This window comes from Liolophura sinensis, chromosome 12 (genome assembly GCF_032854445.1).
Source record: "Liolophura sinensis isolate JHLJ2023 chromosome 12, CUHK_Ljap_v2, whole genome shotgun sequence".
NCBI classification, from domain to species: Eukaryota; Metazoa; Mollusca; class Polyplacophora; order Chitonida; family Chitonidae; genus Liolophura; species Liolophura sinensis.
The window spans coordinates 8,905,210-8,925,245 of record NC_088306.1 but is presented as its reverse complement, the minus strand read 5'-3'; the positions used below and the strand labels follow the sequence as shown (position 1 = coordinate 8,925,245).

The window sequence follows — 20,036 nt, the reverse complement described above, 5'->3', positions numbered from 1 at the left end:
GTTTAACTTGTTATATTTGTGCGCATGTGCAAAGTACATCCGAGTAAAAGAGACATGACAACCACGTTAACAGATCACTATATCACTGTATTGATTTAATACATAGTAATAGGTTACAGAACTTTAAAAACATCTGACAGCAAAATTTGTTTACAATTCACTTGGTTGTCAAGGTGGAATCACTGAGGTTTTTCCTCTGATTAATCCTATGTTGGACATTGTGAGTTGAGAAAATTTATTGTCACCCTGTCAAATACGACCGGAAAGAAAAGAGCAAAAAGTGTCGATCTGTCAACAACAGTCTCATTACAGTTTGAACTTAAAGTTCCAACCACCGACTAGATTCTTTTAAATGTTTTGCACACTTATTTGCACTTCAAGTGTTAGTCTAATGAAATATTGAATTCAATTCCTTCATTGTAAAGGTTTCCCTTGTCATGGCAACTAGACTTTATATGATGTTTCGACTGATTTAAAAGGCAGCTCGCAGATCTCCTGGAGATCACAACTTGAGTGACTTGGCTTGTCGTATAGTAAGCCAACTCAGCGAGATTGCTGAATGTAAAATGGGGCAGCCACAAGTGTCTTCAGAGCCTTGATCGAGAACCCCTGGAGTTCCGCCCCGTTACTCCCTGATATAGCACACCATACTATGTCGCGGTAGGCCTAATGGAGATACCAAAAGACGAGAACGATCCAACGGCAACCGGTTCAGCTGATTTTAACGACCCCAAAGTAGCTGTAACGTTGATCTACCATGTAGCGATCAGAATGTGAGTATTCAGTGGTTCTTACTACCAGCTTGTCGTAGGCGCTCAGATGAAAAACGCCCATATGAGACAAGGTGTCCAAAGGATATATCAGATTGCTGGCGTTAGAATATGCATAGTGATGTCCCCTGAAACAGAAATGAGACAAGATTATCTCCCTTTTCTGTGATATTTATTTTTAGCTGCGAAATGTTAGTACTGTAGCCAGTTATTGTTATTTTTTGTTGTTTGGACAGTTTTTCTGCACTGGCTGTGACCAGAAATAGAATCGAAATTTTCAGGCCCCTCGTTTTCTCAATAGACTAAAAAGTGTTATTCTAGCCGAGCCAGATCTTCTTGCTGACCAGTGAGGCCCCTGATTACCATGCAGCTTTAAGTGAGAAGGTTTCTTAGGTTTCTAGGGTCAGTGAGGCGGAGAGGGCTAAGTTTTCAAATTAGACTAGGGTCCAGGATCACGAAGTGATCTTAAAACTTAAGTGAAAATGTCAATCATTAAACTTGGTATGTTTCTTTCAGTTATTTTAGCTGAAATTTTTTTCACAACAGCTTACCGAGAATTTACATTGTCAACAAATATTTTGACCTTGTTACGATACGTACGAAATAACAATTTTAAAATGACTTATGTCTAAGATCACTTAGTGATCCAGGGGTCTCGGATTTCCTGTTCCTCAGGTTTTTGAAAATCGTATTTTCTTTAGTCCACGTGTAGTTAGTTGTAGCGGAAAGCCCGATGACAAACCTGCTGTCCTGGGTGAGAACGCTGGTCAGGAGAACAGTGGTGTGTTCACCCCGAATTTTCACCGTTTCGTGGCCACAAGAAGGATTAAAACTGCTCGATCCGCTCCTGTACCTATGAATGACGATAGTCATTTTAGTATCATATATAAATATTGCACTATGGACAATACATTGAAGCTGTAAGCCTGATGTTTTAAAGTGATTGTGTATTAAATATGGTGACAACACAGCATTGTGGGTAATTCAGGAGCAGTGACCTCTAACAAATTGCAATTAACATCACTGCATTTTCTTTTTTCCTATGTCGGTTTCAGTCATGGTGTATATGGGCGATTACGTTGTGAAGCATTTTGAAGCACATACAAGAACAGCAGATATAAATTCCAGGCAAACCGAGGTAAATTGGCAAGGGGGTGGATTTCACCTGTAATATGTGTGACCATTTGCCACTTATGACACTGTCGTCACTACTTTGGTTTTACTCTCTATGCTGTCGTCTGTTATATTGAATACATGGGCATCTTTCAACGAGCTGTCGTGTGCGTGAATTTATTACAATAATGTATTATTTGTTAATTCGATTGTTGTATTACGAAGTACTCGTAATATTTCCCTTATACGACGGCATACATGCAGCATTATGCTTCGACGAAACCGGGCAATGCTAACAACTTGGTCATAAGGCCCCAAATGTTACACAAATATATCCAGAAGAGATAGTTCATTTATTTATTTATTTCATTGGTGATTTACGCCATACTCAAGAATATTTCACTTATACGACGGCGGCCAGCATTATGGTGGGAGGAAACCAGGCAAAGCCCGGGGGAAATCCACGACCATCCACAGGTTGCTGACAAACCTTCCCATGTACTTTCCAGATCCATATGGTGGAACTGTATCATTTCGTGACAATTAGCGCAAAATCACAGGAAAAAGTTTATCAATACGAAAATTAGAGTTTGTGAGTACGGCTGTTGTCAGTGAGATTGTCAATCTTAAAAGGCTGTGTCCATTGCCGGATTTAAACAAAAGCCACAGCCGAAGGCCTAGAGCCCACCGGGGCCTCATGAGTTTTCAGATTATTCTTTAGCTATATGTAACAATGCATGCGGGTTAAAAAAAATCATTCCAAGGTAAACCCCTTTTGACACCTCCTGTTGTAAGGTATTGACATGAAGCCTCCCAGCTGCACGTTTATTCATCCAGTACCGTACTCAGTTCTAACTCTGCCACTAGTAATGTCAAAAGGAGAAAGGTAAAGTGAGTGGATAATTTTACCTTCTTCCGTTGACAGCTATTTGAGAGTACACAAAGTAAAATCCTGCTTCCAGCACCTCGATTATACTGTTTGTTCTCAAGCGAAATCCACCTGAGTTAGAAGGATTTGGTTCTTCCCATCGAAAATGAGTTCCTGTTATAAGAGAAAAAAACACATTGCCTTCCTTTACCAAGGGTTTGATGATGCATCACATCAATGTGAAAAAAACCCTTGCAACTAGATCGGCTCCTTGTCGCTCAGGCCGATTACCAAACTACTCACAGTGACGTGGAATACGGGTATGCAGTTGTTATAAGTATAGCAAATCATTGCAGAGATATGTCAGCTAATATTATTCGTTACTAACCATATACGAACCTATTGTTTTTTTTTTTTTTTAAAGCTCTAATGTCAAGGTACCTTCGTCTCTGGTCGTACCTTAGGATGATCGTGGGTTTCCTCTGGGTCTGTACATTTTCCTCCCACCATAATGCTTGCCGCCGTAATATAAGTGAAATATTCTTGAGTACAGCGTAAAACACCAATAAAATAAATCAAATAAATACATGGTCTTATGTCTTTTCTGGCCAGATCTGTAAGACACTGGCTTTTGAAACAAGTTTTGGCTTCACAATTGTGTCGTGAATCAACTGGGTCTTACCTGAACATTCGTTAAGAAGGTGATCTGATGTAGGGGATTATCCCCCGATGTAATTCTACGATACGCTGACGCATAACACGAGGTAATTCGGATCGTACTAACTAGGTGGACACCACGCACATATTTCTGGCTAGAATCAGCTTATATTGGAAGTATGTGTAAACCATCATCCATGCATATTTATTATATTTGGAAACTTATCTCAACTAGTTTTTAGTGCGGTTTAAAGATTGTCTCTCTTACTCATCTTAAGCACTAAAACGTACAATGTTAAGTGGGGCACATGAGCCGACAGTGATGAAATATAATGGTGAATGTATAGCTCCAGTAGCTCTAGCAACTATTTCATATTTTTGAAATTGCATGAACCAAATTAACACTTTGGAATAGTTTACAACTGTGGAAGTTGATATCATATATACACAACCAGTTCTGTTTAATTATACTTTTACTATTATGAAAATCCCCCCATAAAATGCTTGAAAGTGAAGAAATGTGCATTAGATTTTACTTTTGTGTTAGGATAAGAATAAAAATATGATTCACATTACTCCAATTTTTATAAATATCTTGTATAATAAATGTGCGTAGGACTGGTTGAGTAATTTATATATTTTTTCTCTATATGCGGCACCCAAGGGTGACGAGTTATCATCTGGTTGCAAGGGGTCTTTTCTGGTTGCAAGTGGTCTCTTGACACATTAAAACGGCAATCCTCATTGGTAGAAAATGTTTAATTTTTCTTTTTAACATTTTCTCTTTTTATTTACCACAAACACATTTCAATGAGCTTCACCACGCGTCAAAATATAAAATATAAAAGAATACAGCATAGAGACAAAAACTAGAGCAACGACGACAGTGTGGTAGCTGAACACACAACGATTCATCCGGTCACTGTACAGTGACACCAAGCCAGCAGACGTGATTCATCCGGTCACTGTACAGTGACACCAAGCCAGCAGACGTGATTCATCCGGTCACTGTACAGTGACACCAAGCCAGCAGACGTGATTCATCCGGTCACTGTACAGTGACACCAAGCCAGCAGACGTGATTCATCCAGTCACTGTACAGTGACACCAAGCCAGCAGACGTGATTCATCCGGTCACTGTACAGTGACACCAAGCCAGCAGACGTGATTCATCCAGTCACTGTACAGTGACACCAAGCCAGCAGACGTGATTCATCCAGTCACTGTACAGTGACACCAAGCCAGCAGACGTGATTCATCCAGTCACTGTACAGTGACACCAAGCCAGCAGACGTGATTCATCCAGTCACTGTACAGTGACACCAAGCCAGCAGACGTGATTTAACCCTACTTCATAAACGCTAATTAAAGACCTGATAAGTTATAAAGATGAAGTTGTAAATAAGTGTCGGGATATATGTGTTGAAGCAGACATTCGTGCTTTCCAGATCAACAATCGCCTGGCTAATGCCGAAAACCACATTAAACACAAACCAACAAAGAGCTTAGAAAGTATATCGTGCAAAGAGGTGGAGTCAACAGTTTTCAGTGAGGTTGGAATATATAACACGATGAACATTTCCGCGCCTAGACATTACCTGACCGACGATCCATCCCGGGGTCGCAGGAAAAGAGGCTCCTGGACGAAGCCTCTCTGACACCTGGCCTCTTGACACTGTTTCTAGGTAACTTATTATTAAATACCGAGAAAGCACGTTTCAAATAATTCTGGACCGGTAGTGTCAATTATAAACTGTTATTATATAACATCTTGTTTTACCAACACTTCTTTACTCCTGCTTAATCTATTGGTCGAAAGAGACATTCGTATGGCAGTCATCAACCAATAAGGACGTTCCCGGTCAATAAGGCCAATTCCTCAAACGACGTCTAACACAAACTACCACAGAACTAAGAAAGTATATAAAATACGAAAATAGGACAGAATCGTACAGGGAAGCAGTCAACAGTTTGATGATGTAGGAAAGACGCAAGGTATGTTCTAAGTGACTGAGTGAAAATCAGTATTCAAAGCTGGAATATAAGTCGTCGATAATAAAATATGTATATCAGTTGGGCTTTGATTTCAACTGTTGATGTATTAAAAGCGACGATCTAATTCAACACGATGAATATACAGTCCCTAGACCCGGGTTAAGCGGAATTACAAACAATCATAAAGTAGAGTTATAGAGATTCTGGGCGGTCTGTCCATATCCAAGATTGTACTCCTTGTAAAACGTAAGAAACTTGGAGTGAAGGTATGTGATGGAATAACCTTGTTACACTAGTTATTGCAGTAATAACTTTTGATGCTGATTGAAATCGTCACACAATTCACAGGACCTAATAAATGGTAGAAGGCGAGAGGTAGGCGAGAATTGACCGACCAGGATTCTCCAGAAAGGAATAATGCACAGTGACAAAATCCAAGATCCTTTTATCTCTCGTATTAAAAGATGGCGGGACTAAATCGAACTGATCAGGATCAGTTATACCGGGCATACTTTATGTACACAACCAAATTAACAATTAAACAGTGATACTCCTACCTTGATAACGTGCGCTTTGCCCAATTACGAGAAAAAGTAACTACACGATACATCAAAACATATACGATGCACAGCATATGGAGTAGAACCAGAGCAGCGATAGCTGGCAAATGGTCACACTTAACCTGTCAAATACAGCCTTTTGTAAATATACCTCAGTTGGGATTTTATTCTAACTGTTATGTGTATGCTTAAATAGTAAAAAAATTACACGCTTGCAACCCCCCACCCGCCCACCCACCCCAGCAATATTGCTTAAACAGAGAAAGTTCTCCAACTTATTTGTGACCATTTTGCCAACTGACCACACTGTCGTCGCTACTCAAACTTTACTCGCTTTAGTGTATTCTTTTTCAATCATCGATCCCCACAAAACGTGAAACCGTTATATCCAGAGTTGCAAACTCTTCTATATGTGCTTACCAGGCCCGTGGATGATGTTACTGCCTTCTCGACCTTGCAAATGAATGCCAGGCCCGCCGCCGCTTACAGAGTCCTGCACCTGTAGATACAAACACACTTCATGTCATCCTGTCACCTGCGATCATTTTGTCGAGCTTTCCCTGAGGCTTATGTTTTGTAGAGCAAAATATGGATTCCGTCATAAAATATTTGTGTCCAGTTCACAGAAGCACGAGTCTCTGTGCCTTTGTTACGGTGGTTACGGCGGTTACGTCTGCCTGACAACTTTGGAATCCTAATGACTAAATGATAATGAACAGACGATGTCCAGTGTTACAGCAAATTGTTGTCTCTGTCTCTGGGTGATTGTGTACTTAATGTTGAAATATCTCCTTTCTGTGCAGAAAATAAAATAAATATTTTAAAATCAACATCAATATGGACCATAAAGGCCACTTTAGAAATGAAACATTTTGATTGCTTTTAATATAATGGAAAAAAACTGACTTACTATTTCTGGAATACGAGCAATGGCCTCATTCATGGTTCCTGCATGAAACCAGAACAACAATCTTTAGGTACAAGTTGTAGGAAAAATGTTTTAGTAGAAGGGACTCAAAATGTCAATGTTACGACGATTTAATCATTTGATTTGTGTTTTAAGCCGTATTCAAGATTATTTCACGTATGCCACGCCTTTCAGCATTAAGATGGGAGGGAACCGCCCCGCTAACCCAGGTTACTGAAGACCCCTCCCACGTACGACTGGCGAGAGGGCCAGCATGGGTGAGGCTTGAACTCACAGCGACCACATTGGTGAGGCGGTTCGGTTAGCACGCTAGCCACTCAACCACGAAGACCCCACAAGTTTTAATACTAGTAATAATAATAACTAGAGAAAATTTCTAATTTTAGTTTCAAGGAAAATATATGTACATTACATCACAATGCCGGTTACTTTATGAATTGAAATGAAGATTGCTACTTTTTGAAGCCCTTTATTACATTCAGGAGACTAAGAAATCTTGTCTGTTGGAGATTTGTAAATGCAATAAAAACTCATCTCTTCATAATTAGATTTGTAAATGTAACAAAAACTCATCTCTTCCTAATTAGATTTGTAAATGTAATAAAAACTCATCTCTTCATAATTAGATTTGTAAATGTAATAAGAACCCATCTCTTCCTAATTGGATTTGTAAATGTAATAAAAACTCATCTCTTCCTAATTAGATTTGTAAATGTAACAAAAACTCATCTCTTCATAATTAGATTTGTAAATGTAATAAGAACCCATCTCTTCCTAATTAGATTTGTAAATGTAATAAGAACACATCTCTTCATAATTGTTACTGATACACAAAAATAAAATGTACACCTCTCCGTTGCTATTATTCCTGTAGAAGAAGACCAAGCTGAGAATTGTTCTGCCATTCATGTGACATGTAAAGAATATAAGCGTAGTTGCTAAATTTTTTTAATTGCTGTATTTGAAAAAAAAATGCATCCAGGTATTGAATTAAGCCGTTTTATACTTACTCTGCAAACTGGCTATGCGGGAGTTGCATTTGCACCTTCCTCCTGCTTATAGAAAAACTCATGTTAGTTTGTTATTTTTTTTTTTTTTTTTTGATTTGAGTTTTAGGGGTGGTGTGATCAGAAATGGCCAGACCCACTGTTAATGATGAGTATGTCCACATGTGGCATGCAGGTCTGTACACCATTTAGCTCTGGGGAAGACAGGTAGCGAACGAACGGCCAGATGAGCCCCATTGACCGTTTAAGGTAAATAAATCTCCACGAGTACATATCACCTCTTCAATTCGCAGTTAAGTAACTAGAGATATTATTGAAATGCAATGCATGATACGAATATATGCTAGTCTGCGTCGATGTAGAGCCGATAGTCGTGTTGATTACAATAATTAATAATTATTAAGTAATTAATACATCTTGGATAAAATTTATACACTCATGCAGAAATGAGAAAATGGATTTATACTATTTCGTCGATTTCGCTTTCCTAGCAACCGTCTGGAAGACCAGCTCTGCTCGCCAATGATTCCGTCTGCAAAAGAAAAGTCTCCTTTATAAGATCAGTGATAAAATAAAAAAGCTTATCATTAAATGATAATAACGCTGGAATCATATTATCTCGTTATTCGAGAATAACGAGAAGCATCAGATTCGAGAATAACGAGAACAAGAATTCACTCGGACAGCCTCCTTTTAACTTCGCAAAGCAGCATTTCAATATGTCCCCGTTGATATCGTGGCCCAAATCAAGATTCTCTTTTTTCACAATAGCTGCTTATTTCTGGACAATTCCTAAACTATCTCTTTGAACTGACCCTTTTAAAGCTGTAGTTTGAAGACAATTCGATGACAGCAAAGCAGAAAGTGCTAGATAAAGCACAGCATTACTCTTAGGCAAATGGCACAGGAGCTCGAAGCTGATATATAAACAGCCCACACTTTTAACTAAGTACTTTTGCATTCCCACGCTTCTGTAACAGAACACTATACTCCGCTGGAATTAGCTAACTCTCACAGGGCCTTCTCAAGGTCTCGTATTGCCTCTACCAATCGAGTCGTGGTATGTTTGCATAAGGTGGTATGTACACGCCTTCACTAAACACCAAGCTTTGGGTAACATTATGTATCAAATTTAACTTAATTTGTTTTCTGAGTGATACTTGAACCGATTACGTTACAGCGGCGTTGTGTAGACAACATAAAGTATTTTGTTACACGTACAAAAGTATTCTGTTGGAATAACAGAAAAAGTCATGTATAACATAATACATTGTAACAATAATACAATCTGTTCTGCCATCAGTTAGCAGTATTCCGTAAATTCAACAGGTAAATTAAGAGCGTAATAAAGCATAATAAAGAACGCTGTTTCAAGCAGACATCATTACGTGTTATTTACCTCGCGCGCGAATGTATGACAGATAACCGTCATGATGGTCGACCTCACGAGGGAGCCCGTCAACCTGGATAGGCAACAAAAATAGTATAAAGTAAGAATATGATTTCTCCGTTTCGATCATTCAGAAAATTAATAAAATAGTCAGCCGAAAACTAAAACAACGAATCCTCAGCCCATGCCCACGACGTGTAGTTGCTCCTCTATTTAGTTAGGACGGGACAAAATCTTCGATGATAGTTCAAGGGAGACAACTCTAACGTGACCACTGTATCCTGAGTATTGCGTTAGCAAGTTTTGAAGCAACTCGTCCGCACTGTATCCATGTACTAGTTTACTATGAATATTACATCAAACTATGCATAATAAATAAGGCTTTGTTGATAGTGTGTAGATATCACATAGGAGCTTATCACATCACATATCACATAGGAGCTAGGTGCTTACCTGTGGGGTGTCGTATTTCTTTGGGTCACGTGCACCGTCGTTCCTGCTCCTAGCGAAACCAACCTCGTCCTCCAAACGCCTAATGACAGCCCGGTGCTGCGCCATCTCAGTCTCCATTTGTGAATATTTGAAACTCAAAAATATAATTGCTGACGTCTGGATACACATAAGCACAATTGCGAATGCATACATCAAGTACGTCGGCTGCTTAAGATACGGCTGTGAGCCGGCCTGCAGGCTGGTTTTGCACTGGGGGAGTCCCTGATCCCGCTCGCCTCTCCACCCCCGTGGGAGAACATTGTCCTGGCAGGGGCTGTGGCAGTCAAGCAGCAATCTGTCTACACAGTAATATGTTGCCATGCTATTTTCTTGCAGAAATGACTTTAAACGCTGTTGTCCCGACCTATTTCAAGTGTTTGGGTCTGCAGGGCTACCAGCTGGCCATTAGACGGAGAGAGCAGAGCACTGTTCCCGTCCGGGTTTACCCCCTGTAAGGCAGATCCTCTGGGCAGGCCGCCGGCATGGACGAAATAAGACATAAACCAATATCAATAGCTCTATTTCCAGGTGCGTGTGTAAGAAATTGTCATACAAAATGACACCTGTCATTCAATTCTCTGACATATCTCTCGAGAAAATCTATAATTAGATGGTATATATAAAGAAACAGAATTAGCCTTTGATTCCTTTAGGCTAAGTTTTCCTTGCCAGGGAGGTTTGTTGTTTGAAGAACCTTAACGGGTGTGCCCAACGCAATGAGACAATGCCGCATGTAGGCCCCAAACATAAACACGGATTGTGACCTACTTGACTTTATGGGTCATTTCTTAGAAGTGTAGATTATTATCGGCAAAGTATGTCAGGTGGGATGTGCTACATTTGTATGATTAAAAGTTAGGCTGCACGAAAATACACGGTGCATAAACAGATTCGAAGCGCTCTATATCAGTTCAATAAACGTGCAACCAATGTAAACTGCAGTGTCAGTTCTGTTGCAAGCACAAATGAGATTACAAGTTGACCTGTATTTTGTGCAGAGCAGCGATGTTAGCTTGCGGCAGGATAGGATTACCTCTGTTAACGGTCAGGGTGGTGGTGGGTGGGGGGGGGGGGGGGGGGCTAAGATTATTTGTCCTGGTATGGATACGATGACTTATGTCAATAAATACATCATCAATTGTCTCAGTGAGAAATAATAGACTTGTCTCTGGATAGGGTGACTAACGTAGGTACGATGACTTCTCTCCATTAGGAAAGGGCGACTTGTTTCAGTGATGACAGGATATTTATTTTATCTTTTTGTTAATTTATACTGTTGTCGGCCTAAACATAGCCTCAGACAAGATAAATTAGCATTAGTTTCCGCAGAAATGTCTATAACTAAATACACTTAAGGGAGAAGTTGGACAAAATTCATAGACGTCCAGAAGACACCGGTAACTAATTAAACAAAGATATGCCCCAGCCGGTATCAAAATATCCATAACAGAGCAGTACGTGTCTTTTTTCAATTCCATTTAAGGATTCCAAAACATCTGTGTTTAATTTTCAGTTTAAAAAGACACGTGCACAGGGGATGACACTGATTGGGGGATTGATGTTTTGTGCCTTGCTGAAGAATGTTTCGACATCATTGAAAACTGTTGACTTCTTCGTTTTGCTGGATTCCGTCCTAATTTGGTACTTCATATACTTTCTTGGTTCTTTTCTGGTTTGTGTTAAACGTCGTTTTGGGATTGCCCTTGCCAAAATTGATCCTGGACGTCAATTTTGGTTGAGGGCTGGTATACGATATGAGTTTCTGGATAAAGGAAACCAGATTGCCAGGTGTAAACTTCATGTACTGACCCTTACCAGCTACGAGGAAGTGAAATTGACTATACTCACACATCTTTTATATTTCAATTAAAGTGGGCGTGTCTCTGACAACCCGCCTATGGGCGGACCTCCAGGCTTTGCGCGAGAGACACCTGCATCTACAACTTGCCACTCCAGTTTATACGCTGCATTCCTTTCTCGAAAACCAAAACAAATGGAAAATCTGATAAAAGCAGCTTTTGTAAAACTGAGAACGATCATTATCGTGATATCAAAATGGAATCAGAAAGGAAAATATAGGGTTAATAAGAGTATTAAAACGATCCAAGCACCAAAGGACCTGGTATGGTAAGGAGGGCTACCGGTTATAGTGAAAGAAACTGCACCTCGAGAAAAGAAACTGACTATAGCTGTGAATGACAGCTATAAGCACACACTCGTAAGGCCACTTCTTTTTCCAGTTCTGTTTTACTCTTTCGTTCCTTTCCGACTTAGAAAGCTTCAAACATGCACTGAAACGATGTATAGGATATTAAATGGAAAAACGGTAGTCTACTCCTGACCAGTCATGCTGAGATATCTTTTCAGGCATTTAGAAACTGCAAGGCAAGGGAAAACACTCGACCACACATATACGATACTGAAAAATTCTTGAGCCAGCAGATATGCACAAATCAATTAAATAAATATATAACAAATGTAACTTTCATCCTATACTTCGGTTAAGCGTAACGTATTAGTGTTAATGATAGACGAGCATTTGTGCTCTCAGCTGGAATTCCGGCATGATTTCGCTATGGTTTCCACACGTTATGTAATACTATATATTAACAATTATACATTTCAATCCATGCTAACACTTATTTCATGAAAGGCGACCTATATCTTTACTCACACAAAAGTATGTTTCCAAAAACAAAAGAAACAGAACAACAAAGATTCGAACTCTTTCTCAAGGAGCAACCTGTTCTCCGGAGTGAGTTCGTTAGTTCACTATACTATGAATGACACTTGAGGGTCTATGACTGAAATGTGTATTTTAAACTTGCCAAATTATGACAAAATTGACCACATTATAATTTATGTTTTACATATGAAGACAAACCTTAATCAAAACGAAACTTCGACAACACTTGGAAAAACACACATGAATTTTTCCTTAAACATATTTTTCTGGTTAACGTTGATCTTTATACTGCAAATTAAAAACACAGTGCCTGGTTTGAGCGAAAAACTTTCGTTTTTGATTGAGAGCGCATTTTTGGCAAGTTATTACTGAGCAACCATCTCTTTTATGGCCATATAGCTTTTATGAATACTTCGACCAAGTTTTATACTTCCAGTTCCAGAATTTTACAGCCTTATGCTGGAATTATGATTTTTGCACTTTCTTATCGTACCTTTCTGGAACCGATTCCCCGCCTTACCATACCAGGTCCTTTAGCAACAAACTCTGCATCTGGTTTTAGCCAAGTGGCCTTAATTCTGTGGTTTATTTTGCTAGGTATAAACGCCTTAAAACTTCATGTAAGACCAGCGTAACTTTCTATCGACCAATACTCTGCCCAATGCTGTCTCTGATTCAACACCATCACGCCGCTTGCCATTTACTTACACGAACAGTTAAAATGAAAATCTGGCTAAGGCCGGATTAGACCCGTTACTTGTGACCACCCGCTTTGCAACTGTAACGCTGTCGTCGCTATTCGGGATATACTCTGTAGGCTGTAGTCTTTTATAGCAATATTCAATTTGTAAAAAATTAAAGAATAATAAAAACATATCTTTTTCATGATTGTTTGCCTCAGAGAATATGGAATTGGTGCTTAAAAGAGAAGAAAGTTTAGACATTGATACGTTGTATTCTGGATATCGTCAATGGTACGTTAAAAATGTGCGGTTTAATGTTGTAGGCGGTGTTGTTGAACTGTCTTGGAGATCCCCTAATTTTGTTTTGGAACAGGGGAATTTTCCACGAGAATCTAATCGGATTAGGCAAACATACCTATGGATTAAGGAAGTTGTGACGTGTAAAAGCCTGCCGTAATCCGAGTTGATCAGTACAATGTGTACAGAACGAGATGACACGCAATGTTGAACTGTTTTTTACTGAAGAAAATCGAGGAGAAGACATGGGTAAAGTAAATTACTTTAAACCAAGTTCATGTAATTTTTTTATAACAAAAAAATGAATCATGTGCACTGTGTGTCCTTTTACAGTCCTAGCAATTTTCAGAGCACTAGATTTTGCTGTAGCAGGGGACAGCAACATCACTATACAGTATACATTAGTGTAAATCTATAAGGTATCAATTACCACAGTTACAAAATACTATGCACTACCATAGTTACAAAGTAAAGTATCCACTACGATAGTTTCAAAGTAAAGTATCCACTAACACAGTTACATAGTAAAGTATCCACTACTATACAGTAAATACAGTAAAGTAAAATAGCTCATGATTAGTGTTTTGTGTCTACACTGTTAAAAAAAACACCCAACACACGACCGTAGTTACAATGTTGGAAACACACTGCTATAGTAACTTTGTGAAGTACCGGTATACATTATCATGGAAACAATGTGTCTACATGTTCATAGTAAGGCGCACAATACCTTAGCCATAGAATAAAATCCATAATATTAAGGATTTGATTGATTTGATTGGTGTTTTACGCCGTTCTCAAGAATATTTCACTTATACGACGGTGGCCAGCATTATGGTGGGTGGAAACCGGGCACAGCCCGGGGGAAACCCACGACCCTCCGCAGGGTGCTGTCAGACCTTCCCACTTGCGGCCGGAGAGGAAGCCAGCATGAGCTGGACTTGAACTCACAACGACCGCATTGGTGAGAGGCTCCTGTGTCATTACGCTGAGCTAGCGCGCTAACCGACTGAGCCACGGAGGCCCCCGTAATATTAAGGATGAAAATGGTATAAAATAAGACTGGTTATGTTCTTTATGCTTCAGTGTCGTCTGCACGTTCCACAAAACCTTTCTCTAGCCTTCAGTTTAGGAGAAAATTAAAGTTTACCTATGACGTATAACATAGGTAAAAATAGCCTCGCCAGAGGGGTTGTGATGCCTCATAGGGCTCACCGTGAGATCGTTCAGTTATGTTAAAATTATTGTAGAAAAGTTTTGAAGATTCGGTAAATCGAACAAATTCTTGCTCTAGGATTTTCAGGGAGTTATTCTTTCTCATTCTTTGTGAGGCAGACACCTCATGGCCAGTTTACACCCAGATAAACATACATAGGCTTTCAAGAAACTTATCTTGCAGCGACCGAGTTCACTAGGTAGTACAGCTATTTTTATTCCCGCCTTTGTTTTCAATGTTTACCAGCTATTGCCAGTCGCTACAATCTTGTGACTACTAGGTAACCGTATTCTGTGAGAACCACCCGTCTAGAGCCTCAAAAAAACGAAGGGGCTTCCCCATGCTCTCCACACCTTCATGACCTTGAAGCGATCAATGGGCATTATATCACAAGCACTACGTTAAAACATGCTTGCTCATATGTATCGTTGGGTTCCACGTTGTACTCAACAATTTGTCATTCATATGACGACTAGGAGTCATTAGGTATGTGTACATATGTTGTGTCTTCTTGTGGCAGGGCGAGTAGCATTTTTTAAAGTCTTTGGTGTGACCCAACTAGGGTTTGATTCTGGGGTCTCCCGAATTCGATTTTTTTTTTTTTTTTTGATTGGTGTTTTACGCCGTACTCAAGAATATTTCACTTATACGACGGCGGCCAGCATTATGGTGGGTAGAAACCAGGCAGAGCCCGGGGGAAACCCACGACCATCCGCAGGTTGCTGCCAGACCTTCCCACTTACGGCCGGAGAGGAAGCCAGCATGAGCTGGACTTGAACTCACAGCGACCGCATTGGTGAGAGGCTCCTGGGTCATTACGCTGCGCTAGCGCGCTAACCGACCCCCGAATTCGAGGAGGACGCTCTAACCGAAGAGGTCCCAACTTTTCATTCACACCTGTGTGACCTTGTGACCTTATTATATCACATGCAGCACGTTGACAGACATACTTCATCTACTAACGCAGTATGAAAAGCAATGCAGGTTTCAATAGCATGAATTGTACAACACCCAAAACATGATTCAGTGTTTCACTTAGAGAGATATAGCAGGCCTCTCCGGTGTAGAGGCGATACGTTTGTAAACAGAATCTCGAATCTGTATTATGTATGCTTGAGGTTTAAAGTCGCATCGAATTTGTATTAAAGGAACTCATTAATTTGCTGTAAAATTAGGGGAATTTGGTAACATTTGGGTATTTATATGTCTTGGGCAGTTAAAATGAAACACTAACTGAGGTGAACAGCTGCTCTGGTTTTACTCTCCATTTTGCTGTGTTTAATATCAGTTAATAATTTGATATAATTTGATAACTCTTAATGTGTCATTGGGGCGATACCAGGCCCTATGGTTAAGCTAGCTTGTGAAATGGTACTGGGCTGGCTGTGGTAATTTCAAACTCAGCGGCCAGAAGCTAGTGACAACGTTAGAAACTGCCTAAGGTGTTCAAATAGCAAGCTAGTGGCATATCAGCATGGTAGCTCTATCCTCATGTCCATAGGGTACACGTTGATTAACAGTTGGCCTAGGGTACTCCAATGTGTCAGCGCAAACCTTAGAACCACATAGATTACGACCAAGTAAATGTACCTTATTTTATCAAGGGTTATATGGAACAAGGTCAACTCTTAAATCATTTGTATTATCACTTGGCCCCAAAGTGCTATATTTATCATGCCTGGTAACTTTTGTTAGAGCATAAGACGACTTCAGTATACGCCATGAGTGCTTTAGAATTAGCGTGTCAAGCATACTTTATAAAAACTTCCATTCCAAGATTACGCAAAGCACTTTTAATTAGGACGGTCAGGGATTTTGAAGATCTGTTTATCAGTTGTGTCTAACACGCCTCCATCCTATGCCCAGGCGTTGTATAAATGTACCTTATTTTATCAAGTGTTCTATGAAACAGGGTCAACTCTTAAAACTCTTGTATTATCACTTGACCCCAGAGTGCTAATCGGCGATTACCAGCGGTATTGTATGTAAATGCGTGTCTTTGCCTGATTATCTTTTTTCATGACATGGGTCATGACAAGCGATTTCTGAGATTGTACATAATCACAACTCATACAACAATACAACAAAGTGTCATGTATATGGGGCACATATTTATCATGCCTGGTAACTTTTGTTAGAGCATGAGACGGCTTCAGTATACGCCATGAGTGCTTCAGAATTAGCGTGTCAAGCATACTCTATAAAAACTTCCATTCAAAGATTAAGGCAAATCCCTTTTATTTAGGACGGTCAGGGATTTTGAAGATCTGTTTATCAGTTGTGCCTTCATCCTATGCCTGGGCGTTGTATAAACACCAATGCTTGCACTTTTCATCGGTTCTGATGTGGACACTGACATTACAGTGGGAGTGAGAAGTTTTCTGGAATAGCATTTTATCGGGGTTGCAAACGGTCTTTCATGACCGTCGCTCCCCTATGGATAACGAAGTGGGATTTAATGTTTAGATCTATTATCCTTGAATTCGGTCATATACAGGATCTGAATCTATCACGCTGTTGTAAGAGTCTACCCAGAGCCGAATTCGCAAAGCTAGTTTTGACTCCAGTCAATGTTTTAATTTTAATTCAAACACCTATTTTGTCATTAAAACAGGGAACACATCATTTTTTTACTACTCTTTCAGACAAATCTATCAGAATTAGAACTTTTGTTGCAGAAAAAGCGTATTATATTGTGTGAAGGTTTAAACATTTCAAAATTGGCTGTCCTGTTTAACATTTTCTACGTTGTTGGCTAGTTCTATCCCAAAACAACTACTTTAAGCTGTATCTCTCCTGCATTCTAGTCAAAGTTCTGTAATTCATTGTCATCTTTGCAGCCTTTTAATTTATTTTTACTTCAAGCATGTGAAATAAAGAGATGAACCAGAAATAATGTGCATATATTGCCTTTAATGCAACATTTTAGCCATACAATCCAGAAAATATGAAATATTTTAGCCGCACAATGTCCAAGCCATGCTATCTTAATACCATTAAATTCAAAAACTTTGAAATCTTTAGCCATACCATTCCGAAATCTTATCGGTATGCATTGCCCATACCATGCAAACTTTTGGCTATGGAATCCCCAAATCATTCAATTGTTACCGCCATACAATCCCCAAAGCATGCAAACTTTTGGCTATGGAATCCCCAAATCATTCAATTGTTACCGCCATACAATCCCCAAAGCATGCAAACTTTTGGCTATGGAATCCCCAAGTCATTCCATTTTTACCGCCATACAATCCCCAAAGCATGCAAGCTTTTAGCCACGGAATCCCCAAGTCATTCCATTTTTACCGCCATACAATCCCCAAAGCATGCAAACTTTAAGCCATGGACTCCCTACATCATTTAATTTTACCACCATACAATAACCAAATCATACAGTCTGACAACCATATATCCTCAAACCACGCATTCTATTTGCCATATAATTCACGAACCATGGAATCTTTAAGCCAACAAATCTTTGATTCATTAATCGGTTTAATCAATCAGGGGTTTTAGAAACGAGACAATCCTCAAGTTTAGTTAACCACTTTGTCTGCATAATATATGATAATAATTTGCACTAGAACTACACCAACTGTATGTTAGTCAACAACGCGCATAACGATTCTTTTGCATTATATCCGTTCCTTTGCAGTTTAAGCGATTAAACTTGCAGTTGTGCAACCATGTCATAAGTTGCCTTCCTGCGCAACTGTAATTTTGTGAAATATTGAAAAGTAAACTGGCAGCTGTTTATGTATACTACAGATCTAATGCAGCCGTCACGCTTTGTTCATCGTATGTATACATTTCGAAGCTTCTTAACAACTACAAGTTCGCTGTGCCCTCATTAAATGACATACATTGACTGGGCCGAAAAATTCTGCCATGTGTAAGCGTTATTAGTATAACACACACAGTCTACTTCTTTCGCTAGATATCCCAGAGAACTGGGTAACAGATAAATGATTTCTCCCTTATATATGGTTTTTCACCTGTGGATGTTGTATGGGCGGAGGAAAACTCCTTGTCATTTACTTACACATTCCTTAACAAAGGCTGTGAAAAGAAAACATATCCTGCTTCTACAGGAAACAACAGAGATGCTATGTCTTGCATTTACTTAAATCTCTGTACTGAGAGAAAAGTTTGAGTTAACTGACAACTGATACTAATTCGATTCAGAGCCGTATGACTAGGTCAGCTGAGCCGTGAACGATTTCTGTGAGGTTTCCGACTAACCAAATGAGTCACAAAATAACGCTACGAGTTTCCTGACTCAGCTGATCTGGTAATCTGACTCAGTTTTCTCGGTCGAATTAGCTATATGGTATAATTCAGACTTTTGCGTCAGTTGACCCAAACTTTTTTTATCAGAATATTCGCCACATTTGAAACTATCCTCATTTAAATACCAATAGAAAATTTGTCAGTCAATATGACGCTAGTTCCAATCCCACGTGGCCATTTATGACAAGTCAAAATTTAAAGCATCATCACACGCTTAGTTTTCGGTGCTGAAAGTTAAAAGTTTGACATATTTGTCAGGCTAACATTGATTAAGTGGCAAAAAGGCCCAGAAATAAAGCACTTTTTTAAACGGTTTTGTGGAATCGACCCTTCGTGTTCTTCTTCACCAGTATTTCTAAATCCATTTGACTTGGCGGTTGTATATTAAAAAATCGTCGTCTTCGATACATGAACATTTGGAATCAAAGCGCAATAAAGATACATATTTTGGGATTAACAACAACTTATAACCTTGCATTGTACACAAATTCGATTCTAATTTCATTCACGTATTATAACATTCCTGACATCTTTGTGGCATAATTGAACAACTGTTTTCTGCTTTTCTTCACAAGAATCCCTTCTAGTGTCTTGTGTACTTTTCTTAGCTCTTTTGTAGTTTCTGTTGAACGATGGTTTAGAAATTGGCCTTGCGAATAATAGCCGCGAACGACCTGTCTGGTTGATCATTTGTAAACGAATGTCTGTTCTGTAAATTTCTATGTTCATCCAGCATATCATTTCTGAATCCTGAAGTACAACTTTTGTGAACTGGACTGTTCATTTTTCTATATTTATGTCAATTACAACAAGTATGGGCATGTAAGGGGAATAAAAAACTGATTTTTAAACAGTGTAATGGCGTCCATGATACTTGTCAACCTTTCTTCTCTTTGGCTCTGAACGGAAATACGAGCCAGTGTTTTTTTAATTTTTTTTTGGCTCAGTTTGTTTTCTGAGTGTATTACGTGACATAAAACATTATTTGAGATTCCTTACGACGCAGGTTTGTTCTCTTTATAGCGCTGCCTCTGTGATATGCCATGTTGAGGACACCAATCTCGAGGCGTAACCCAGTCAGAGT

General features: G+C 39.3%; 1 protein-coding gene and 1 long non-coding RNA gene across 2 annotated transcripts; both read right to left on the bottom strand.

Annotated features, from left to right (window-relative positions):
* Positions 1-711: 711 nt before the first annotated feature.
* Positions 712-6,999, bottom strand: LOC135479420 (uncharacterized). Its single transcript, XM_064759247.1, has 4 exons — positions 6,874-6,999; positions 6,384-6,462; positions 2,793-2,925; positions 712-898 (listed from the first exon to the last, which is right to left on the bottom strand). Exons 1-4 carry the CDS (start codon positions 6,904-6,906, stop codon positions 712-714), a joined length of 432 nt encoding a protein of 143 aa, XP_064615317.1. The 5' UTR covers positions 6,907-6,999.
* A 1,354-nt stretch (positions 7,000-8,353) lies between these two features.
* On the bottom strand, positions 8,354-10,224 carry LOC135478984 (uncharacterized). Its single transcript, XR_010445797.1, has 3 exons — positions 9,742-10,224; positions 9,298-9,361; positions 8,354-8,430 (listed from the first exon to the last, which is right to left on the bottom strand). It is a non-coding gene; the product is annotated as an uncharacterized LOC135478984 (long non-coding RNA).
* Positions 10,225-20,036: the final 9,812 nt, after the last annotated feature.